This window comes from Pygocentrus nattereri, chromosome 19 (assembly GCF_015220715.1).
Source record: "Pygocentrus nattereri isolate fPygNat1 chromosome 19, fPygNat1.pri, whole genome shotgun sequence".
NCBI classification, from domain to species: domain Eukaryota; kingdom Metazoa; phylum Chordata; class Actinopteri; order Characiformes; family Serrasalmidae; genus Pygocentrus; species Pygocentrus nattereri.
Genome location: NC_051229.1, coordinates 13,942,471 through 13,968,680, shown reverse-complemented (window position 1 = coordinate 13,968,680; position 26,210 = coordinate 13,942,471). Strand labels below are relative to the sequence as shown.

Genomic DNA, 26,210 nt, shown 5'->3' with positions numbered 1-26,210 from the left:
ACATGAACCAAGATGTGTCTCTCTTTAGTTTAGTTAGTACAGCAAATATAAGCAATGCTGACTTACACATTCACCATATGTCCAAAAGTTTGTAGACACCTGCTCATCCAGCATTTCTTCTGAAATTGGGGGTATTAGTAGAGAATTTGTCCCATTTATTACAGTCTACTCTTCTGCAAAAGCTTTACACTAGATGTTAGAACATTAATGTGAGAATTTGACTGCATTCAGCCACAAGAGCATTAGTGAAGGTCAGGTACTGATGTTGTGTTTTGCATGCCATTTCAGTAGTAACAGCTTCTGAGCAGGTTAGTGACTCAAGTGAAGGAAAGCAACAGAAGTAATTCACATATGATCTGAAATGCTGATGAACTAAACTATTTGAATTGTGTACATTAGATAATAAAATGTATCTTATTTGACAGCATGTGTACATGTACATGTACTTTAGGTTAAACGTAAAGTTTTCAGTGAAATTATTCATTGCAGCAATGTAAATACCAGGCTCATCTGGATTCTACTGGCTGTAGGCCTGGGGCTTCTGCTGATTTTGACCATCATTATAACCTGTATGTTGGCAAAAAAATGCAGTAAGTAATGATTATCTTACATTTTCTCACAGATTGTTTTAGCATGCTTTTAAAATGTTGCTATTGTAAAGGACAGGATTTAAAATGAATAACAGAATGTTACTGTTGTGCTATCTTGTGTATTATGAATATTGTGTTATTACATAAGTATAAGTAGGCCACTAATTCTTTAATATCTCCCTCTAACAGATGGAAATCAAACAGAGAGCAGAGGGAGTGTCAGTAACACTGCAGTTCACACAGTCAGTATTGAGGTTCTGGTGCATTTTTGCTGTTGGTGCAGTAGTTAGTGTTGTGCCTCTTTTGCATCAGACTTGTAATTTTGAAAGCTTGTTTGTTATTAGAAAATGAATATAATAATTTTATGGGTGTTTTTGGTCATCTAGTTTTGACTTTGTGTAAAATCACATTTGTGTGTGTGAAACAGACACTTACGACTGAAAGCCCAGTGATGTACAGGGCTGTGAATCGTAGTAAGAAAAAGGTAAGGCTTTATTTTTCACACACATCTGTATATCAGGGGTGTAGACATGGGTAGGCCTACATTGATCACAAGTCTCCCAATCAAATGCTGAAACAGTATTTATGATGTTGCATCTTTGAGGTAATTTTTTTTTTTCATCCATTTTCAAAGTTGCATTTTTTGTTTAACAAATACTACAATGGGCTTTGGCATCAAAGGTAAAACATAAATGGTCCATAAACATTTTCACACCTGCTATGGCAGTAATTAGCCTATGATGATTAGGTTTAGGTGTTGTTCCTCTTCTTTGTACATATCAGCTGTCAGATTATACCCCACAGGGGCGTCGCCTGGGGTGGGCTTCCGGGGCTTCAGCCCCGAATGATTATCCAGTAGCCCCGAACCTTTTCGCTCAGCTGTACTATTAATGAGGAGGCCAATGCTGCTGTGAGAATAGGAAATCTCTTAACGCCAATCATAGTGCCGCTTCAAGGATAAAGTTCCGCCTTTCAGGAGAAACAGCCAATCAGCTTGCTGGTTTTGCGGGCGCGGAGGAGAGCCCACCCCCACCCCCGTGGGGGAGCGCACATGTGCTCTAGCCATTTTTGGCAGCAGGTTGCAGGTAGCTGACGGTGAAAGAAAATGGATATACAGCGTTACAAGGAGAAAGGTAACGGTAGTTAACTATGTAAACTGTGATGACATTGTTTGTGGAGCTCTGATAGCTGGTTAAAAACACACGTCTCCGAATCAAAACACACAGATCAAACCCACAATTTGTGCACCCTTTGTTAAATTTTAAATCTGTTGAATAAAAAATATAACTCCATATTATAGTGTTAAACATTATATATCAGGTACGTATTGTAAAAAAAAAAATATATATATATATATATATATATATATATATATTTTTTTTTTTTTTACAATACGTACCTGATATATAATGTTTAACACTATAATATGGAGTTATATTTTTTATTCAACAGATTTAAAATTTAACAAAGGGTGCACAAATTGTGGGTTTGATCTGTGTGTTTTGATTTGTGTTTTGATATATATATGTATATATATATATATATATATATATATATAAAATTAATTGGGCAGAGCCCCGGATCTTTATATACCCAGGCAACGCCCCTGATACCCCACTTATGTCGTCTTCATTGGGCAGAAATAGTCTCTGTGGTGAGTGGACACATGCTTTTATTAAATGTGTTGCACTGCCTAAACTACTGCTGCATGCAAACGGTATTTGATTACTGAAACATTAAGAGATTAAGTTACTGAGCATATTGTGTCCACAGTCTTCATCTGCATTGGATCGTGAAAATGACGTCATCTACAGCAGTGTAACCACAACAACCAAAAAGAAAACTGTAAGTAAAAATACAGCCTTTTTCACCAGTAGCAGTTCACTGTTTTGATCACTTCACAGTAAGTTGAGTGGACATTAGCTGGTTGAAAGCTACACTATATTTCCAAAAGTATTCGGTCGTCTGCCTTCACACGCATATGAAATTGAGTGAGATCCCATTCTTAATCCATAGGGTTTAATATTATGTCGGCCGACCCTTTGGAGCTATAACAGCTTCGACTCTTCGGGGAAGGTTTTCTACAGGGTTAAGGAGTGTGTTTATAGGAATTTTTGACCATTCCACCAGAAGCCCATTTGTGAGGTCAGACACTGCTGTTGGATGAGAAGGCCTGGCTCGCAATCTCCATTCTAATTCATCCCAAAGGTGTTCTATCAGGTTGAGGTCAGGACTCTGTGTAGGCCAGTCAAGGTCTTCCACACCAAACTCGCTCATCCACGATTTAATGGACCTTGCTTTGTGCACTGGTGCACAGTCATGACAAAAGAGGAAAGCACTATCCTCAAACTGTTCCCACAAAGTTGGGAGCATGAAATTGTCCAAAATCTCTTGGTCTGCTGAAGCATTAGGAGTTCCTTTAACTGGAACTAAGGGGCCGAGCCCAACTCCTGAAAAACAACTCCACACTATACATCCTCCTCCACTGAACCTTACACTTGGCACAATGCAGTCAGACAAGAACTATTCTCCCGGCAACCAGTAAACCCAGACTCGTCCATCGGATTGCCAGATGGAGAAGCGTGATTCATCACTCCAGAGAACACGTCTCCACTGCTGTAGAGTCCAGTGGCGGCACTTTACTCCACTGCTTTCAGCACTTTGCATTGCGCTTGGTGATGTAAGGCTGGGATGCAGCTGCTCGACCTTGGAAACTCATTCCATGAAGCTGTTTATCCTGTTCTTGTGCTAATCTGAAGGCCAAATAAAGTATGGAGGTCTCTAGCGATTGACTCTGTAGAAAGTTGGTGACCTCTGCGCACTATGCACCTCAGCATCTGCTGACCCAGTCATTTTATGTGGCCTACCACTTCGTGGCCGAGTTGCTGTCATTCCCAGTTGCTTCTACTTTGTTATAATACCACTGACAGTTAACTTGGAATATTTAGTTGAGAGGAAATTTCACGACTGGACAGCACAGCTGGGATCCTATCATGGTACCATGCTGGAATTCACTGAGCTCCAGAGAGCGACCCATTCTTTCACAAATGTTTGTAGAAGCAGTCTGCAGGCCTAGGTACTTGGTTTTATTCACCTGTGATTGGAACACCTGAAATCAATGATTTGAATGAATACTTTTGGAAATATAGTGTATAAGTGTTTATGAGAAACAATATAACTTTGATCTCAACCTTATTAAGCATTTAGTTTAGCTGATGAAAGATCACTCAAGGTGGTAGGAGCGAGAGATCCTCCTTTATTTCTAACCCTGTCCTATTTTCCAGCTCTCTCAGGCAGTCAGAGATGATGAGGTGATCTACAGCTCTGTGGTTTTGGAATAAGAGGTGAGGGAGTCTCAGAGTGAGGGTCAACAGCTGTGAAATGGTCCGTAATGGACTATTATTCAATTGAATAGTTCACTGAAAAATCAATGATACCCCAAATGTTGTTGATTGGCCAATCAGTGTTTGGTGTCCCAAAAACTCCTTGGGTGACATGAGCAAGGCAAGACAAGACAAGCTTATTTATATAAACACATTTCATACACAAAGGCAATTCAATATACTTATTGCTTAGTGCTTAAGAGAAATCATTAAAAATACAAAGTTGCTTAAAATCATTAAATGGGGAATTAAAAGGAAGTACAAAGTACATAAAAATAAGAATATAACTTTTAACAAAGTTAATATGAAAAGGCTTAAATGTTTTTGAAATGATCTTATTAAGGCTAATGTGCAGTAAAAATAGATGTTTAGAGCTCAATCATGAGCAGATGAAAAGAGGAATGTTTGAAATATGCAGTTAAAAATCATTAAACTTGAAAATTAAGAAGCAAACCTCAGACACCAAACACATTTTTGCCTTTAAGCACTTTTGGGGTCAGGTGAAAATTGTGTACATTTGATTTGTTTTTTTTCTTTTGTGTGTTCTGATTTCAGGTGTAAGGAGGGGGTTTCTGGCCAGGTCTCTTACAATGAAGATACTGCAATGCAAGACATCTTACAATGAATTTGTACTATATCTCATATAATTGTGATGAAAATTGTTTCATTCTAAGACTTTAGCTTAAGGTTTTTACTTCCTCTTGATTCACACTTTCTATCTGTAAAATGCCCTTTAGAATTACCTGCAGCTACACTGCTTATACAAATGTAAAGTTAAAGGAATGGATTGCTGAAAAATGTCGTCGACAAGACAAGGTTTGTGTCCAAATACTGTTTCTTTAGTTTAGCTCAGGAGCTACAAGGTTAATATTGCTAACAAACATTTACGTCATTTGGCTGATGCTCTTATGCAGAACGACTTACAATTTGATCATTTTACACAGATAGGCCAAGGCGGTGTTAGGAGTCTTGCCCAAGGACTCTTATTGGTATAGTGTAGGGTGTTTGCCCAGGTGGGGATTGAACCCCAGTCTACAGTGTAGAAGGCAGAGGTGTTAACCGCTACACTATCCCAACCAAACACTAAAAGTCAATAGGTCACCCAAATCTTTTCCATAAATACATCCATAACATGTCTCTCAAACCCTTCAAACCACATCTAGGTCTTCATTAAAGTTGTAAAGACTTGATGATGTGGTTTAGGACACAGAATGACTGTAGCTGAATGCTGTAGACCTCCACTTTACAGGTGTTGTGCTGGATTCTCAATAACCTACAAAGTCCAGCTCCTCTTTGTACACCGGACGCTACGTTAGTCATTCTGTTTCAATTGTTAAACTTAATCTTCAGGTCAAAAACTCAAGATTGACACTCATTTATATAAAATATATAAAACTACTGTCTTTTAGTGTTTGTTAGCAATGTTAGCCGCATAGATCCAGTGCTAAATGAAAGAAGCAAAATTTGGGCAACAAATATGTCTTGGCTCATTGCTCTTTTTTCTGTCATAAGTGTTTTGTTGAGATATTTGTTATGACATTACATGTTTGGAGTGAATATATGATTAACACATTTCTCAGTAGCCTATAAAGCATTTAAAAAGCTGATGTGTTGTATGTAAAATTTGTTCTGATTGATTAAAATCTAGCTGTTTATTTTACCATAGAAATTAAATATGAAGTTTAAATAATTACAATTTCACTTCATTGCGCAGATTTTCAATCTTAGGTTATAAAGTCTACAAGGATGTTTCACATTTACTTCTAGGTCTAAAACATTTTTCAAGTTTACATTGAACATCAGATGTGAATTAAAATAAAAAAATAAAATTTAGAAATATGGATTAAATGTTAAAACAACTGAAATGTTTGAAATCCTCAAGCATCACCAGACTTATTACACACTTACTCACTCACTTCTACAATCAGTAAGTATTTTCATGTTGACTGAAGAAACATTTTTACAGTGTGTGAGCTCAAAAGTCACCAGTCCTTCTGTCACTTATACTGAAGTAGCTGATAATCAATGAGAGTTTGTGCATCTCATGATGGTTTTACTAGTGAATTCACTTTTCTACCACTGGGGGTTTCTGCATATGCATTATAGTTCTGCATGTAAGTTGTAAATCATGCGCATACCATGAGTAACCATGAGAAACCGTGAGTGTGTGAGGTTTACATACAAAACTGAGCGCACACACACACATGAGAAATGAGCCTCCTGAAATGTACACTAATCTTTATTATAGCTCCACATTAGTAAATAACTTCCATTTTACATACAAAACTTGAACATTTCTGAAGAAATTATTTCTGTCTGATTGAAGTTTACAGTTTCCCAACAAGAATGACAAACAAAAGTGAGGATCATAGTTCTGCGTATGTCACTTAAAGAGCAGTGGGTCACTTCAAAGGTGGTGCAACAATGACAAATATGCTCCTGTTCCAACTTCATATTTGGAAAGATTACATACACAAAAAACAATGAAGTTCACAATGTAAAACATCAGATATTGTGTTTTGCTACGGTTTGTAATTTAATACAGTTCAACAGAATTTGCTAATCACTGCTCTGTTTTATTGCCATTTCACATACGGTCCCAACAAGTTCTGGAATTAGGTTTATATATTAAATTTGGGATGAGAGGAACCGTTGCAGTTAATAGAGAATAGTGGTGACGTGAACTGATTGCTGGGTTTAAGTGAGACTCTACTGGCTGAGATTTTAGTATGTAGTCTGGGTTGGAGTTTGTTCACAGAGACCAATAAAAGCAGAAACACTAGTCAGAACAGGAGCTCATGAAGCAAGAAGATGAAGAAATACGTTCTAAACTGACAGTGCTGATGAACCTGTTGCCCACAACAGAAGCTCAGAGGCAAAAGCTGCAGTGTTGTAGCTTCTTAATTATCGACACCTCCAGGATCTCAGCGTTTGTGCAATCATTCAGTTGTGTGAAAGACAGAACTGCTGTGACTCTCTGAAACACAAAACAAAGCAGGAATAAATCACCACCTGTATAAATTCACAAACTGAGGAATCAGACTGTCAGTTTATATCTTGTGATGGTGATGACAGATTCTATAATGTGTTATCACTGCATCACTGGGGGGTTCAGACAGCAAGAGGAGTTACACTCATACGACTGGGAGTGAGAAAATAGCAGAAAAGGCCGAAGCAGAAGCTACAATAGTGTGCTCTTTGCTGGCAGGTGGTGGCGACAGACTGATCCCTTACAAATGCATCCCTTATAGTCTGTGATGCTTTCATTTCTGCATGTAAATTATTATAACATTCAGTCTATCTGCAGAGAATAAGCAGGGCCTATCAGTCAGTAACAGTCAGCAATAAATGAAGGGTTTTCCAAACGCGTCATAGCTCACTGTTAAGAATTTGAATTCTTGTTATATCATGTTGTATCTTAACTTTTATGATGTGGTAGCATTTTTTTCTAAATGCACTATTGTGATAATTTTAGAATCTTTGATAAAAGTTAGATAAATATTGTGATGTATTTTAACAGTACGAGTCTGCTTAGTATTGATGTGGCAATTAATATGTAAAAAATGCACCATAAGTACTGACCAATAGTGACTCATTCTCTTCAGTATTTTTAATATGGTTTTCTACTCACTTGGGTTTCTCAGTGCCAGAACATGTAGTTTCCTCTGTAGAGAAAGGAATAAAGAAATGAAAAGTTAATAGTTTCTGAAAGCTGTCAGTCACGCCATATGAAATAGTAGTAATAATAATAATAATAATAATAATACATGTAATATATATAAATATAACATTCTTATCACATCTGTCTGTGTGTATATATATATATATATATATATATATATATATATATATATATATATATACATATACACGTATTTCCATTTTTGTCATTTTTCAGTTTTTGACATGATTTCAAAGTACTTGTGGTCCTATATATTGTGTGTAAATTTCATGAAGATTGAACCAACAGAAATGATCTAAAATTACTTGGAAAACATCTGGTTCCATTGTCTTAAATTAAAAGTACAGTATGTTTTCTCCTTCTCCTGTAAACCTACCATTTTGGAAATATGAGGTTTTGATCTGACAACAAGTCTCTGTCTCTCTCTCTCTCTCTCTCTCTCTCTCTCTCTCATATATGTATATATATATATATGAGAGAGAGAGAGAGAGAGAGAGAGAGAGAGAGAGAGAGAGAGAGAGAGAAATTGGCTGCTGCCAACAGCGCTCGAGCCCTGTGTAACAACGAGAGGCACAGGAGCGACCGTACCTGGAGTGGTCATACTTTCCTGAGTTTCCTGACTGCTTAAATTTGTAGTCACAGCTGTTGCTAACATGAGAGAAGAAGAGAGAAAAAACAAAGTGGTGAGTTAAACAACATTACAGCTTGATGATCAGCAGGTATGAACAGTATTTCTGATACATGGGATCTTACTTGAAGGTCTTTCAGTGACAGTGAGGTGAACAGTAACTCCCACATCTCCTGCATTGAACCAGTACCAGCCAGCATCACTCTTCTGCAGACCACTCATCTCCACACTGACGGATCCTTTTCCATAGTCAGTGACCAGCACTGCAGAATTCTGGGATGTGGTAGTCTTCCACACTGTGAAGCATGTCCAGTCTTTAAATCTGCACCACTTCTTCTGTTTATTCTTATATTCAGCACTGTAGAGACACTGGGCACTGACACTGCCCCCTTCCTGACCACTCACTCTGCTGTTTATCACTGACACTGCAGGATCTGAATAAAGAGGCAGTGAATGAGTCGTATAAATACATCCTCCATCATAAATAACACGTCTAAGTTACAGTGAACAGATTCTACTTCACACAGAGAGACGTCTTACCTGAACTGACCGTCAGGTACACATAATCACCGTCATCTGATCTGTCACTAATTTCCACAGCACACCAATAATATCCAGAGTCAGAGTCTTGGAGGCTGTTTAGTTCCACAGTAAACATATTCTGGGTTGGATGATCAGTAACTGATGTTCTTCCACTTGTGTTTGTATAGGCTACTATTTTACAGAGGAGCCATTCCTGCCCTTTACACCAGTATTTAAGGTTTGATTTGTATTTCTCATCATAAAAACATGGAATAGTGAGAGATCCTCCATGTCTTACAGCTAAATTCTTCAGTGTCTTCAGGCTCTCAGAATCTGCAGAACAGAAGCCAATTAATTCAGCATTACTGTAGAACTACTTCAGAGGAAAGATAGGAGGAAGGAGAAGATTATTATGTGATACAACTACAGATGGGAGTCGCAACACTGTACACTGAAATGGGCTGATAGGGTTGTGCTTGTTGCTTGTGAAGTATTTCCGTTGCATACATGAAAAATGGGCTACTAGCTGCTTTTGTTGCATAATAATAATAATAATAATAATAAATAATAATAATAATAATAATAATAATAATATGTGAGTAAATTATTTACTATGATAATCATATCTTCATCAGTATATGCATCTGATATCTAAACACTGAGCCGGACCGTCTTTTTTCAGTCTGCACATGTTAATACATGAGGATGTGTAGTCTAAAAAACCTCTGTTAGCCCAAACCAACATCTCTGACTTGTAAAATATTATTTCAGGCTTTACTAGGCGAATCACAGCAGCACACAAACTTTGTATTAGCAAGTTTTTATCTCTTTACTCAGTAAGGCTACATCTCTCAAATTTAACAAAATTCTTACATAGTGTAGCTTTAAATTCTAAATCAGCAAGAAAATCATTGCATTGTAACGGGGAGTGAGGAGGCGGACACACATGTTGAGATAAGCGACTTATCATGGACAAATCCAGGGTCATGCTCAAAACGGTCCAGGATCAATGAGCCAACATGGATAGATTGGGGACCAGACAAACCAGAATCAAACAAACACCAATACAACCAACAACAGACAGAGATTCAAACAACAAACAAAGACCAGCAAGGACAAGGGGCAAACACTGGGCTTAAATACACATGGAAAACGGGGGACAGGTGGAAAACAGTCAGAAGACAATCAGGGGCGGAGTCACGAGACGAGGGGACTAAACCAAAACACGAACACGGACTGGGAGGGGCCAATCGTGACATGAATCACTAAATCAATAAACACTTACATTTTTAAATACAAAATATCTCAAGATGAAGAATAAATGATAACTGCAGTGTCTTTCTCAGTGACTTTCTGCAGTGACTTTCTCTCTGGCTCTCAAAGAAGGCGGTCGCACTTTCCTCCTCTCCTCTCCCTTATCTCTCCTGCTTCGCTTCTGTGTCTAGTCTATTGTCTGAGCTCTTCTACTTTACTTTCTCACACTCCTTTACTCTTTCTATTACTAAATTTTTCTATTACTTTCTATTACTAAATATTACTAAGTAATGAATTACACTTTCTCTCTGGCTCTCAACGAAGGCGGTCGCACTTTCCTCCTCTCCTCTCCCTTATCTCTCTTGCTTCGCTTCTGTGTCTAGTCTATTGTCTGAGCTCTTCTACTTTACTTTCTCACACTCCTTTACTCTATCTTTCTCACTCACTCTTCTACTTGTTCACTCTCTCACCTCAGGATGAGTGCAGGATAAGTTGTCATACCAGGTCGGGTTTTCGGTTTCTGGCTGCTATCCAACATTCCATTCCACATCAAGTTTCAGCAACTGAAGGATTGATTAAAACTGATTAAGGATTATGGCTCACGCTGCTATGTCATCTACTTGCTCCGAGTGTATCAAATTGTCTCAGAGGGTCGCAGAACTTCAGGAAAGAATCCATACCTTACACTCTATAAGGGAGGATGAAGAATTTCTGGACTCGGTTCTTGCTACGCAAACAGCTGATAAAACCGTCCCAGCAACTGGCAAAGAAAGAGACGTCTCTCTGCATTGTCACTGGGATATGCTGGGGGCTAAGCCTAAGCTCATCTTGGCCTCAACCCCCAATCCAGCGAACAACAACAGTGATAAGGGCTGGATTCTTGTTCGGGGGAAGGAACGCGGCAGCAATCAGCACAACGGCTGTGGCAAGCAGCCATCTTCAGGACAGAACATTCTTTTAGATAACAGATATGAAGCTCTCGCCTCAACTCGAGTAGAAGAAATTGAGCAGTCTCACCTCAATATACTGCCACCCTCTCCAGGACAACAAGGACATCAAGCACAACACAATCTTCATCAGAGAAACAACTCGAGTCTCGCTTCTAAACAACAGCATGGAAATAACTCCGGTCACATGCGTATCAACCACCAGACTGCCAACCGTGCTAGCCGGCAGCATGCTAACAAGCATGCTAAGGGTATTAGCTATCAGAATGGCAACACATGTGCCAACCACCTGGCTTCGAGCCATGCTAGGCAGCTTGCTAAGAGTGTTAGCCATCAGTGCGGCCACACACGTCCCAATCACCAGCTTGCAAACCATGCCGGACAGCTAACTAATGTGCATGCTAATAGGGCTAGCCATCGGGATGCTAACCGTGTTGGCCAACGGGATGCTAACCATGTTATCCATCAGGATGCTAACCATGTTAGCTGCCGAGGCATTAACGGTGAAAGGAGACGAGGAGCTCCTCCACAACCCAAAACTCTGCTGATTGGGGACTCGGTAGTCAGAGATGTATGGAGCAAAAGCATTAAGGCCTTTTGCTTTCCTCGTGTTACTGTCTGTGAAGTGATACCCATGATTCCACGCATACTGCATGATCATCCAGCTATGGAACGACTGATAGTGCATGTTGGCTCTAGCGATGTTTACAAACAACAGTCGGAGACACTGAAACAAGATTTTAACCGTCTATTCGATATTCTGGAGTTTTCACAGTCTGAAGTGTTCATTTCTGGACCGATACCAACTGCACGTCGGGGTAGTGGTCACTTTACCAGACTGCTGTCTCTAAACAGCTGGCTCGCTACAACCTGTGCACATCGGAAGGTAAACTTCATTGACAATTTCAACATCTTTTGGAGACGTCCTGAGCTTTTTAAACCTGATCAGCTTCACCCTAACAAGGCTGGGACTCAAATGCTTGTGGATAATCTACTGTATGGCATCACTCACATGCGGAACCTGCACCCAACCGCCAGCAGTAATGTCAGTCACAGGAGTTCACCATCTCCTGTCAGAGAATCTCTGCAACACTACAGTCTGCAGTCTTGTAGGAACTCACCTACTTCTCCTGCACACTCAGTGAATTCGCAGGTCTGACACTCTGGAGTCCATGCTCCTAGTCAGTGCTACATTCCAGTTCTTGTAAATAGCCGGTTGCATGGCTCTCAGATTCGGAATAAAAATGTAGTCAGAAGAAAACGTAGTAGTACAAGACATTGTAACAAACAAAATCTGATCCCGGTGAAATGCACAAGTAATGTAAGCTTTGTTGACCAACCACATCAAGTCCTGAAAGTCTCCTTACTAAATGTCTGCTCACTCACAAACAAGTCTTTTATCATAGCTAAATTAATTGAAGATTACTGTCTGGACTTCCTTTTTCTAACAGAGACTTGGCTTGATGGTAACGGAGCAATAGTACTAAATGAAGCTTCTCCTTCCAATTTTAACTATTTTAATGTCTCTAGAGTAAATAAGAGAGGTGGTGGTGTTGCTTGTTTTTACCATAAAGCATTCTGCTGTAAGCAGATCTCACTAGGGGAACAATCTACGTTTGAATATCTAGCAGTACAACTGAACAGTACTTATCCAGTTCTATTGATTGTTATATACCATCCTCCCAGACTACATACAGACTTTCTTGAAGATTTTGCAGAAATGCTTTCTAGGATTTTAATTGATTTTGATTATGTTTTAATCACTGGGGATTTTAATATTCACATGGATATACCCACAAATCCAGTCACTTCAGAATTCATGAGGATGCTTAACTCTTTTGGTCTCACACAACATGTATCAGGTCCAACTCATAGGCACGGCCACACCTTAGATTTGATCATCTCTAAACGCATAGATGTTAATAATACTGAAATTACTGATGTTGCAATCTCTGATCATTTTGGTGTATTTTTCAATATGTCATTATCTATTAGAACACTCTGTGAAAAGCGCACAATAACCAAGCGTTATCTCAGTGCTGGCAGTGCCGTGGCCTTCACAGACATGATACAGTCCCTCCCTCCCCTCTCAGAAAATGTGAATGAGTTAGTTGAAACTTTCACACACAGAGTTAGGAGCTGTATTGATGTTGTGGCACCAAAAGTAACTAAAACTATTTCTGGAAGAATTAAGATGCCCTGGAGAAACACTACATCTATTATAAAACTCAGGCAAGACTGCAGGCAGGCTGAGAGACATTGGCGAAGGTCAAAATTGGTAGTACATTTTGATATCTATAAAACAACACTGCAGATTTACAACAGTGAAGTGATATCAGCACGGAAAAACTATTACTCTACCTTAATCGACTCAACCAGTAATAACTCAGCTGCCCTGTTATAGATCGGCTAGTAAACCCCACCTCCCATGTCTTCCCTGAATCCGTTTCAGTTGAAAAATGTGATGAGTTTGCAATATTTTTTAGGGACAAGATTATTAATTTAAGGCAGAATATAGCAACAAGCACTAATAGACTACCAGCCCTGAGATCAGTTAGTCATCCTAACTGTAATATGTCTTATTTCAAGGAAATTGACATGGTAACACTATTTGACGTGATTTCATCACTTAAATCCTCTACATGTGAACTGGACCCTTTACCAACATGCTTTTTCAAGCAGGTTCTGAGCTCATTATCTAATGAAGTTCTAATGATTGTTAATCAGTCTTTGCAACTGGGAGAATTCCCTAATATTCTTAAAACTGCAGTGGTTAAACCACTACTAAAGAACAGAAATCTTGATCCGACATTTCTCATTAATTATCGACCTATATCTAACCTTCCTTTTCTTAGCAAAATCATTGAAAAAGTTGAACCCAGTTGAATGATTATGTTAAAGTAAACCAAATAAATGACACTTTTCAGTCCGGTTTCAGAGCTCTCCATAGCACTGAAACAGCACTAGTTAGGGTAGTAAATGACCTTAGATTGAATAAAGATGCAGGCAAACTCTCAGTCCTTTTTCTCCTAGATTTAAGCGCTGCTTTTGACACTGTTGATCATGAAATACTTATTGATCGACTACAGAGCTGGGTAGGCCTTAGTGGCTTAGTCTTAGACTGGTATAGATCGTATCTAACTGGGCGCGATTACTATGTTGCATTAGGTACCTCTTCCTCCACACGTCAAAAAATAACTTGTGGCGTCCCCCAAGGATCAATTCTTGGGCCTTTACTGTTCAACCTATATATGTTTCCATTACCGCATATCATTAACAAACATGGTATTAGTTATCATCAATATGCAGATGACACTCAACTTTACATTTCTTTAGAACCTAAAGCCCTAAAATCAATTAGCTCACTGTTTGAGTGCATAGGTGATATACAGACATGGATGTCAGACAATTTTCTGCAATTAAATAAAGAGAAGACAGAGGTTCTTGTTATTGGCAGTGATTCACAAAAGAATGATGTTCAGACTTATTTAAATCAAATGAATCTGAAGGCCAAACGATGTGTTAAGAACTTGGGCGTCACTTTTGATAATGAGCTCAGCTTTAAATCACACATCATGACTACATGCAAGACAGCTTATTTTCACCTTAGAAACATCGCTAAGGTCCGAGATATGCTCTCTCCTGCTGATAGTGAAAAACTTGTCCATGCATTTATCATATCAAGGATAGATTATTGCAACGCTGTTTTATCTGCTCTCCCAAAGAGCTCTATTTCTCACCTACAGCGAGTTCAGAATGCTGCTGCAAGGGTCTTGACCCGCAGAAGAAAGAGAGATCATATTACACCTGCACTCCACTCACTGCACTGGTTACCTGTCAGTTTTAGAATAGATTTTAAGGTTCTGGTGATGGTTTTTAAATGTCTTCATGGTCTTGCTCCTCTTTACCTCACTGAAATGATGGTGAGATATGTTCCTGTCAGGTCTCTCAGGTCTTCAAACAGTAATCTACTGGTGATTCCTAAAACCCGGTTAAAGATTGGCGAGGGTGCTTTTAGCCACTATGGCCCAAAGCTTTGGAACTCTCTTCCTGAGGAGCTAAGAGGCATTACATCCCTGTACAGCTTCAAGAGTAATCTTAAAACCTTCCTGTTTAGATCTGCTTTTAGTTAAGAAACTTTTGTCTGTTCTATCTTTTTCATTTTATCTTTTTCAGTTTATTTCATTATTTTATTTTGTTTCCTTCTATCTTTATTTCTTTTAATGTGTTTTGCTTATCTTTGTTTTCTTTTTATTTATTCTGTAAAGCACTTTGTGTTGTATGTATGTATGAAAGGTGCTATACAAATAAAGATTATTATTATTATTATTATTATTATTATAAAGAAGGTACAGAAGTTTAAGTTTAAGTGATACTTTTTTAATCCCACAAACGGGGAAATTCCACCTCTGCATTTAACCCATCCGTGAAGTGAAACATCACATACACACACTAGTGAAGATACACACACACTAGGGGGCAGTGAGCACTTGCCCGGAGTGGTTGGCAGCTCTATCCACAGCGCCAATAACAAGTGTTTTTCTATTGGTTTTGTCTGTTATTCTAGGCAACACATTTATAACAGGCAATTTCCTGTAACATTTAAAGTGATATGATACTAAAAAAGAACTCCAACAGGTGAGAATCATCATCTGAGTGAATGAAAATTTATTTTTAAAAATTACTTCCTGAATTCAATTCTCTGCTACAGAATCGTGGCTCCCTCAAACTGCACCCCACCAGAAAGAGGTGTAAAAATGCCCAGCAGGAGGTGATTTGATCAAATACAAGCTTTTAAGCAATTTACTCAAACTCCTCCCTCCATTATTAACCTGTTATTTTCATTAAAAATGCATCGCAAAGTGAAGAAAATGGGTCCATTACGTTGGGCTAATGATAGAAACAAGAAAAATACAGCTCTGATCTTACCTGAGATACAGAGGAGCAACACAAAGAGAATTAAAGAACTCATGACTGAGTAAAAGTACGTGTTTCTGTAAGAGGCTCCAGTGAAAAATACTCTTCCTGCCTCTGAGTGAAGCAGCTTGACTGCAGTGCAGTTCCTGTTGTTTTTTTCTACACTACACCCACCCCCTCACCCCCACTCCTGCCCCCCACTCTCTACCTCTACATTCTCTTGCTGTTATTGACTGTGTAATAAGGCAGAGTCCCACTTTAATGGATGGTGGATGAATGGATGGATAGATGGGTGGATGGATACTTGGTTGGTTGGATGCTTGGATGGATGGATGGATGGATGGATGGATGGATGGATGGATGGATGGATGGATGGATGGACACTTGATAGGTTGGATGCTTAGATGGATGGATGGATGGATGGAGGGATGGATGGACACTTGGTTGGTTGGATGCTTAGTTGGATGGATGGATGGATGGATGGATGGATGGATGGATGGATGGATGGATGGATGGATGGACAGATGGATGTATGAATGGATAGATGGATGCTTGGTTGGTTGGATGGATGGATGCTTGATTGGTTGGATGCTTGGATGGATGGATGGATGGATGGATGGATGGATGGTGGATGAATGGATGGATAGATGGATGGATGGATGCTTGGTTGGTTGGTTGGATGGATGGTTGGATGAATGGATGGATGGATAACACTTTGAGCTGCCCCTGGTATGAAAAGTGCTCTATAAAAAAAGAGATTATTAATAAATTAAAGTATATTTTTGCTTTTGGGATATGCTACTTTACATTAGAACAGAAATAGATGCAGGCTCAAATTTATTCAAATTTAACAAGAATTCCAAGGTAATTATTTCTCATTAAGAAAAATGTTTAGTCTCTCTCTCTCTCTCTCTCTCTCTCTCTCTCTCTCTCTGTCTCTCTCTCTCTCTCTCTCTCTCTCTCTCTCTCTGTCTCTCTTATAGATGTTTTGCTCACCCTTCTTTATCAGGATGCCAGTAATTCTGTAGACTGTAAAGAAACAAGCTTGTGAACACTTTAAATAGTCACTATGTGCTGGACTGATTGTGAACTGCATTAGTCCTGATCACTTAACCCGTCAGTTCAGTACAGAGAAGACGAATTCTGTTGCTGTTAAAATGTCACAGGTTACTCACGTACACTTTGATTTACCAGCATCTTTACTGAAACAGCTGGTCTACAGAATTTATCTTCATTACCTCTCTAGTGAATCGTGAACAGTGTTAGGAGAGCTCATCTATTACAGATCACTCATCACATCTCTCAAACTCAAATAGGATTACTTTACTTACTACAACCTGAAAAAGTAATTACGCTATTTATTGCTTTATTTATTAATTAATCTATAACTGTATGATATGTTTAAGTATAGTATTAACTTAGAAATGTGGCTCCAGGACTGAACATTAGCTTTCGTTAGGATAATTAAAGTAGCTAATAAGTTAGCAAACAATCAAGGATAAGTTGAACGTTTTCTCTTAAATACCCCTCATTTTCATGAGTTCATTTCACAGGAAAGGTTGCATGGTTGAATGGTGTCTCCACGTTAAAGTGCAGGTTTGCATACATTTACCACATTTTTGTTTTGTTCACCATGATGGTGTTGCAATTATTTGAAATTGTTCAAATCAATTATATTTTTGTTGATGCTGCTAAATTTGCTGGCCAACAACAATGTAATGGTTTGGATCTAGAGGTCTCATTTGTGGTGAAGGTACACTGTAAAAGATCCAACTTGTCTTTAGTTCTCGAAACTAAAGTAAGAATGTAATTTGAACTAAAAAAAAAAAGTCGGGGTTGTTCACATATCATCTTAAGTAATTTCAATAAATTCAGCTCCAATGTATTCCTAACTTTTTTTCCTTTGTTGATGTAACTTACAATTTTACGTTTCTTGTCTACTGTACTAACTAGTTTAATTAACGCATGCACACTTCAAGTTAGTAGCGTTTGCTAAGGGGTTTTGCTAGTTGTTTAGGTACAACTGCCCAAGGTATGGAGTAAATTTTTAGTAGTCAGTCATGTTGCAGATAAATTCATTTATTTTCACGACATTTCTCAACATTGTATACTTAAAGGGTCGAAGTAATGCTTGAGGTTAAAATCAAATGTTTCAATATTATAAGCAGAATAACACTTATATTTTACTATACACCCAGCTCTCGACAAAATATGACATCTTGTATAAACAGGCTATGTAAAATGTTATTTTCAAATAAGTCCCTTTCAACAAAGTTTTAATGTGTGTTAATGGTCTCATTTCCACTAAAGGCCAATGTAGCTAATAAGGTATAGCAGTGTTAGCATAGTGCTAAATATATGCAGACGTTTCTTATATTAGTCTTGTAGTGTATGAGTAAAGGACAGAACTGTCAAAGAATTATTACGAAACGTCGTAAACATCCTGATTCTGAGTAGCAACAAAGCAAGTGGAAAAATAAACCACAGCCGGTCTAACGAGTCCACTCAGTTAAGACCTTAGCTAGCTAGCTAGTTAGATAGTGTGGACGAAACCAGTCCTGCGTGTTCGTTGATGCAAAATAAATGAGACGAGTAGATCAGACTGAAGTGAAACAAACGGTTTTATTACAGAATTCTGGAGAGGTTACAAACAGAGAACATGCATCATGTATCTCCCAAGTAAGCTCTGACCCCTTCTCATCTGACTCCCTTTTTATAGTCGCATGACCGCTCCTTCCTTACCCCAGCCTCCAATGTGTGCGTTAGGCCATCTCACTAATCCACATCATAAAAGTTTAAGGATGCGCTGAGACGTGAGCGCGTCTGCAAGGTCAGCTTAAGGTATTCCCTGTGTTTACCAACTCCCCCCGTTTTCCAGACAATGGCTCTGCTTATCTGACCAGATGAACCACATGTGTTGTGTGCTAATCCCAGGGTCTACTACTATTAGCTTCGAGGTATTTCCTGTTATCTGACATCTTTGTGTATTTCAACATTAGTCAGCACACAGCCTTATGTGCTGACTCTTAGCTCTTAGAATTGTACAATATAACCAATAAGCTTTCAATGCAAGACATAATACATCTTAAAAAGTAATATGAACAATACTAAGGCTAATAATTCCACAATTCCCCCTTTTGACCTTTCACCCGAAAGGTCAACATTCAGACATAGCATCGTAACCTCTATATGTTGAGTTCTGACCTGCGCAGTGAATGACAAATCAAATATCCATGCTGTGGAGCTGCCTAAGGTGTAGTCTAATTGTATTCCCCCATATCTACTAATACAACGGTCTTTGTTCGTAGTTGATCGTCTATACACCTCATATTCCCCCCTTCGTGGCTATACAGGGCCTCAAAAAACAAAAGATGAACATGAGTGCGACTACACATATAACACATTACATTTGTTTAACAACTGGACATTGTCTGGAGTGTGAGAGCGAAAAAACCTGTCAGGCAGCCAACTTTCCTGAAATATCCATCAAACAATTTGGACAGGAAAAATTCTCTCACGGTTCTCCTGCCACAAGCAACCTCCTTTATGGAACTCCAGTCCAACGTTAAAAGAAAAATTCAATATGTATGAAGGTGACTTAAGCTAATACATATGGAGCCCCAAAAATAAACAAATTAAAATAATGTTCGTTAGCGGGCTAGTCGACCTATCGGACCCGATAACAAACCTAAAACCCATTTCCCTAACTCGTGAAAAGAAAAGAAAAGAAAAGAAAACATAAGACATCTGAGGTCCCAACGTATTCAAGCAAAGACATATAAACACATCAATGTATCAGACTGAAACTCTTCCACATGTCGACTCCCAAGTGGTGTTGATGGTGTTGGGTGTAGACCTTCTTGTTCAGAGTCTCTCAGTCCTTTATCATCCATCCATGAAGGTGTGCACCCCTTCAACGCATCCCGATTTCCAAACACTAAACCCCCTTTCTTTCTAAAAGGGAAAGAAAACCTTGGGAAAAACAGACACATCATATGCGAATCACAACTCCATAAGATAATGCCAGATCCACTAAGAATGAATATAAAATGATTAAATATTCAAAAAGAATATTCCTCCACCAGTTCACCTTCTTCCACCTCATCCTCGTCTTCGTCATTAATGTTAATGGGAGTGCTGCTACCCAATTTAAACCTGTCTGCTGACAGATTTTGGCAATGCGATTTTTCAAACTAGCATTCATTTTTTCACAAATCCCTTGACTTTTTGGATGGTAAACTGCTCCAAGATGTTGTCTAATCCCCAATTTTGCAAAATCATTCTTACTATCTTATCCACAAACTCTTTCCCATTATCTGAGGAGATCTGGAAGTCCCTATCTACCTATGACTTCTTTACACAAAATGTAGGTACTGATAAAGCTACTACCACTAATAAATATCTTTTCCCTTCAACTGGTTTTATCATGCCAACAAAAATCCACAACAACTCATGCATAGGACCCCTTGGAGTCGGAATGTGACCAGGAGGAACTATCATACCCTTCCGAACATTATTTCTCCAACAGATTGTGCACCTGCCTATGACATAATCAATCTCCTCAAGTAAGTATGGTGCCCAAAACCCAGACGCCTTTGTGATTTCACTTCTAACTTCCCCTTTTGCAACATAAGCTAACCCATGTGCTTCATCAGAGCATGCAACAGCTGGAGGTATCAATGATAGCTGAGATAGTTAGAGCTGAACCTGACTCAGCTATTGTTGTGATGATAGCTGATTTAGCAGAGACTGACTCTATTTGACCAAAGCCTGCTTCTTCTCCTTCTTCTTGTCATCCCCACCTGGTTGGCTATATGATCTGTATTCACACCTTTTGCCATACTTCCAAGGCCAACCACCTCTGCCAGTTTGCTCCTCACTGGTAGGGGCAACCTCTTCTGTATTTTGGCTCGCAAAATGGACTGTTCCATTTGATTCAAATCCGGATCATTTCCTGTAACATTTCTCCACACTTGAAGGGCTCTTGAAACATAAGCTCTCGGGTTTTCTTTCAGTCCGAGTGGCTCAATCAGAATATTATCAGGATGCGCATTTGTCGGAAATGTATCACTCAATGCTCTCTACATTCGTCCTCAAACTGCAGAAAACAGCTCTGGATCATTCTCAGCAGTCCCCACATATCAATTTAGTCCAGCTTTCTGTAGAATCTCGTCCATAGCTGGAACCCCTAGGAGATTAGCTAAAAGTCTCCTGATACCTCCTATGGCAGGCTGTGTTCCCACCATAAACTCTTCTGCACAACATCAACCGGAGTAATTACATTTGACACCTTAGTTTCCTTTTTTGTCTTTTTAACAGTTCCCTTATTAACCCTTACTGTTAATTACAAATTTCTTTATTCATCAATAAATGAACACTCACTGAAGATTTATAAACAGTGCTAGCTAGAATTAAATGCACTTACATCGAAATACTAATTTCTAAGTTTGTGAAAGAGTTTGTGGATAAAACAGTAGCGTCTTAGTCACCCACAGATGTCTTCAATGGAGCTCAGGTTACGTAATGCACTGGTTCTCCGCCCACAGTCATCTGGCTCTCTCCTGCTCACTCAAACAAAAGTGAATATGACACAACAAAGAGTTAATCCCAATCCATTCTTTTAACAATGCACACATTTATACACTTATCTGTCAGCACACTGGTTATTTACTTCCCCAACTATTCTGTCCTTTCTTGGGAGCTCATCTCATTTATATATATATTTTATCGACGTCTCTGAAAAGAGGTTCATAGATTTTACTTAACTCTTAGATGTCCACTATATACTCAAAAGTCCTCTTTTGTCTCCCAAAGAAGACTCATTGTTGTTTATAACCATATAAAGGTAAAACAAAACATAGGACTCCTTATCCATATGACTTTTCCTCCTCACATTAATAATATTCAAATTTTATAAACATTACTTACTTTAACTAGTGATTTTGAGTTTAATTGTCCTCCATATAAGACGCTCATAAATCTATTTATTTATTTATTTAAATTTTTCAGCAAAGTCCCCTACAAAGGCTCCTTAAGTTTTAACTAAATAAAGCAAATATCATTCCTGATCAATCCTCAACTCTCATAAAGTTACTCTATAGACACACAGCAGGTCAGAGAACATAAACGCTTCACCCCCAGAAAGAGAAGAGGGAGGGGTGGCGCTCAGACACACACACAGACCCATATCTGCACACACACACGTCTTACTCAGAAAAGGAGGGGCTGACACACAGATGAAGTCCAGCTTCGTGTACACACACACACACACACACACAACGCACAGACACACAGAACGAGCTCAGCATTTTCCTTAAAGTCGACTCATTCATACATTACTATAGCATGCTTTTGCCTTCATTCACTTTTCTTTATTAACTTTATCTACCAAATTCCCTGGGCCCTGGGTGTTCCCCAAATTTTATCAAGCCAAATCCGACTATTTCTCAAAGCCAATTTTCACACAGTGACTAATCTACAGATATCTTACTTATATCAGTTTTTTGCCACATTATTTACATTACATACTTCACATTCTTTTACATGTGTGGCTATCATAGCGGTTAGAAATGGATGCCACCATCCTTTCAAGTTTTCCCTCATCTGTACCTTTCCTACTTGTGCCAACCCGTGAGCTTCTCCCAGCCCTGCTTTTACCAAAGTCCAGTGGGACCTTCCCAGACTAATTCACTCTTTCTACCACCTTTATGCAGCCACATAGTCTTTTCTTCTGGGCTAGCCTGGTCCTGCACTTGCCTGAGCTTTTCTCCTGTCGGAATTGGTTCCCATGGTTCACATTCCTTCAACACCATCTGCCAACTTCGTTCTTTTATAACCTGCTGCTTCCTTTGCTGCCTTGTCTGCTGCCTCATTACCTCTTTCCACCAATGAGTCCCCTTTCTGATGTCCCTTGCACTTTATGATGGCAACCTGTTTTGGTAGTTGTATCGCTTTCTCTGGTGCTAAGAACTCTTCCTTGTGTTTTATGGGTTTGCCTGCACTGGTGAGATAACCTGTCTCCTTTCATGGTGTAGTCTGGTCTAGCAAGGTCAGCCGCATGCACTAGTTCCTGCTTTAGTTCAATCAACGCCTGCTCTAGCTCAGGTGTCCGTGTCAAAATGCCTGGCGTTAGGTTATCATAGGAGGGTGGGGATACTTGGGGATACTTACCATTCTATCCAGGTTGCCATTATATGTGCACTTCAAACTTCTGACCTTAACTATTTCCTGTTCTGCATCTGATAACCTCTTCCTGGCTTTTCCCTTCTTAAACATTCCTGCCTTTTCATGTTCTGCCTTAGCCTCGTCTAATTCCTTTATTGCTCTAGCTGTAAAATCATTTAACGCCTGTCCCAAGGAAATCTGGTCATGGGGAGACAGTTCTTTCCCCAACATCCATTTTCTCAACAGTTTCTCCGTTTCTGCCTTCACTTTTTTCCACTTTTTTTTTTTTTTTTGGGTCTATCTCTAAGTCATAAACCGCTTTAGCCAAAATGATTATCTGTCTCTCCAATGTTTTCCATTGCCAATTCCCCACTCCAACTGTATTATCCAATTATTTTCTCTCTTTTACTGTATTCAGCCCTGTTGATCAAAAACTGGTACTCACCAAGATGTCTTCGAAGTTTTACTTGCTCAACTCACAATGCTCAGTTGTCACCGTTAGGTTTGCTGCATGTGAGGAACTTCAAACTTATCACGAATGGACGCTTTAGAGGACCACCCTCAGGGACTCCAACCCGGTACTTTAGAGGACCACCCTCAGGGACTCCAACCCGGTACTTTAGAGGACTCAAACCTCAAGGACTCCAACCTGATACTTTTAGAGGACTTGAACCTCAGGGTCTCCAACCTGGTACTTTAGAGGACTTGAACCTCAGGGACTCCAACCCTGTTTTAGGGAGAGCCAATCCCAGGGACTTTCAACCCAGTCCTTATCCCATTCACTCGTCAGATGACGGGAGGGGTTCACCAATTCCCGGCAAAAAACCACAGACCCAATACCTTATTAATCACTCAGTATATTTTTACCTTATGTTTGTTCCAATTCAGTCCTTTAAATTTAATCACTTGATCCAACCTCTTTTACCCATCCATAATTTAGCAGTTGTCAATATGCAGAATTTATTTAAATAGGTTTCTGCCAACCTGAGTAAATGGCGCGCCTGTGATGAGTAATGGAGGAGAAAGATCAAGCTTATTTTTCCAATGGTCTCCTTTGCATCACGTCGGGGTCACCAAATTGTGGACGAAACCAGTCCTGCGTGTTCGTTGATGCAAAATAAATGAGACGAGTAGATCAGACTGAAGTGAAACAAACGGTTTTATTACAGAATTCTGGAGAGGTTGACAGAGAACATGCATCATGTATCTCCCAAGTAAGCTCTGACCCCTTCTCATCTGATTCCCTTTTTATAGTCGCATGACCGCTCCTTCCTTACCCCAGCCTCCAATGTGTGCGTTAGGCCATCTCACTAATCCACATCATAAAAGTTTAAGGATGCGCTGAGACGTGAGCGCGTCTGCAAGGTCAGCTTAAGGTATTCCCTGTGTTTACCAACTCCCCCCGTTTTCCAGACAATGGCTCTGCTTATCTGACCAGATGAACCACATGTGTTGTGTGCTAATCCCAGGGTCTACTACTATTAGCTTCGAGGTATTTCCTGTTATCTGACATCTTTGTGTATTTCAACATTAGTCAGCACACAGCCTTATGTTCTGACTCTTAGCTCTTAGAATTGTACAATATAACCGTTAAGCTTTCAATGCAAGACATAATACATCTTAAAAAGTAATATGAACAATACTAAGGCTAATAATTCCACAATAGCAAGCATATAACTGGCAGTGGAAAAGAGGCAAGCTAACAGTTAGCCTCATTAGCCTAACGCACCCACACCGGCGCTGTACAGTGCGGTGCGCGCTACCGTCCTGCCCCGGCGTGGACGCGTTAGGCTAATGTAGTGCATTAGGCTAATGTAGCTAATGCAGGCTAAGTGAGCTAGTGTTAGCTAGCTAGCTACATTACTTATCTAGCTGTTGAAGCCGTAATTCGCCCATTTGTGTCGTGTAAGTTAATATGCATGCAGAAACCACTCGTCTTAACCCAGGTCAAAAAGGACATTTTATAGATGCTGTATGTCAAATAATAACAGAATCCACTTGAGTCTGTTTGAAACCATCATTAAGTCAGTGGGGTTGACAACATCGAATTCTCTGTGCCACCTTAAAAAGAACTGCTGAACTATTTAACCCTCCTGTCCTCTTCACCTCCTGCCCCTTACTTTAGTGTTCCCGGTCAAAATTGACCGGTCTGTTTTAACTGCTCTTAAATTAGCACAAAAACCATTTTTCACCACCATAATTTTATTCAACATTCTTTAGCTGTGAACAATGTCTCAAAGTAGTGTTTAACCTGAATTTATAGATTTCATTTCTGTCTGATGGATGAATATAGTCTGGATACCCATTCATTTCCTATGGCGGTCACTTTTGACCGGGAACATCTCAGGTGTAACAATTGATTAATTAATTACTCAAAATTCAAAGAAAGAGGTGATCATCACTTTTATATGTGCAAGTGCAGTGTGGAGGATATCATAAGGCCTTGAGGCAATCAGATGAAAAACACAATATTTATGAGTGTTTTAAGCTGTAAATTGGTCAGATCTTTTTTTGTGCTAATTTGAGAGCAGTTAAAACAGACTGGTCAATTTTGACCAGGAACACTAGAGTAAAGGAAGAGGACAGGATCTATAAAATGTCCTTTTTGACCTGGGTTAAGACGAGTGGTTTCTGCATGCATATTAACTTACACGACACAAACGGGCGAATTAAGGCTTCAATAGCTAGCTAAGTAATGTAGCTAGCAAGCTAACACTAGCTCACTTAGCCTGTACTAGCTACATTAGCCTAATGCATCCACAGTGGCGCGGGGCGGTAGGCCTCTTTTCCACTGCCAGCTATGTGGTTGCTATCTAGCTAGCTATCCTTGCTTGTTTGCTAACTTATTAGCTACTTTAATTATCCTAACGAAAGCTAATGTTCAGTCTTGGAGCCACATTTCATTCAAGTTAATACTATACTTAAACATATCATACAGTTATAATATAATTAATAAATAAAGTAATAAATAGTGTAATTATTTTTTCCAGGTTGTAATAAGTAAAGTAATCCTATTTGAGTTTGAGAGATGTGATGAGTGATCTGTAATAGATGAGCTCTCCTAACACTGTTCACGATTCACTAGAGAGATAATGAAGATAAATTCTGTAGACCAGCTGTTTC

The 26,210-nt window shown here is 39.2% G+C and overlaps 1 protein-coding gene and 1 long non-coding RNA gene across 4 annotated transcripts in view; both read right to left on the bottom strand.

Moving 5' to 3' along the window:
- Positions 1-6,182: 6,182 nt before the first annotated feature.
- The window catches only part of LOC108416589 (polymeric immunoglobulin receptor-like), a 900,619-nt gene continuing 880,591 nt past the window's right edge, over positions 6,183-26,210 (bottom strand). For both annotated transcript variants that reach the window (XM_037531125.1, XM_037531124.1), the window contains 5 exons: positions 8,824-9,138; positions 8,409-8,717; positions 8,244-8,303; positions 7,605-7,638; positions 6,183-6,950 (listed from right to left, as the gene is read on the bottom strand). In XM_037531125.1, the coding sequence (XP_037387022.1) occupies positions 6,917-6,950; positions 7,605-7,638; positions 8,244-8,303; positions 8,409-8,717; positions 8,824-9,138 (752 nt within the window). In that variant the 3' untranslated portion in view covers positions 6,183-6,916. The remainder of the gene's footprint in view (positions 6,951-7,604; positions 7,639-8,243; positions 8,304-8,408; positions 8,718-8,823; positions 9,139-26,210) is intronic.
- LOC119261611 lies at positions 19,000-23,592 on the bottom strand. Of its 2 annotated transcripts, none has more exons than XR_005129117.1 (2): positions 23,533-23,592; positions 19,000-21,484 (listed from the first exon to the last, which is right to left on the bottom strand). It is a non-coding gene; the product is annotated as an uncharacterized LOC119261611 (long non-coding RNA). The 2 variants fall into 2 exon arrangements; XR_005129116.1 differs by lacking the exon at positions 23,533-23,592 and adding an exon at positions 21,852-23,524.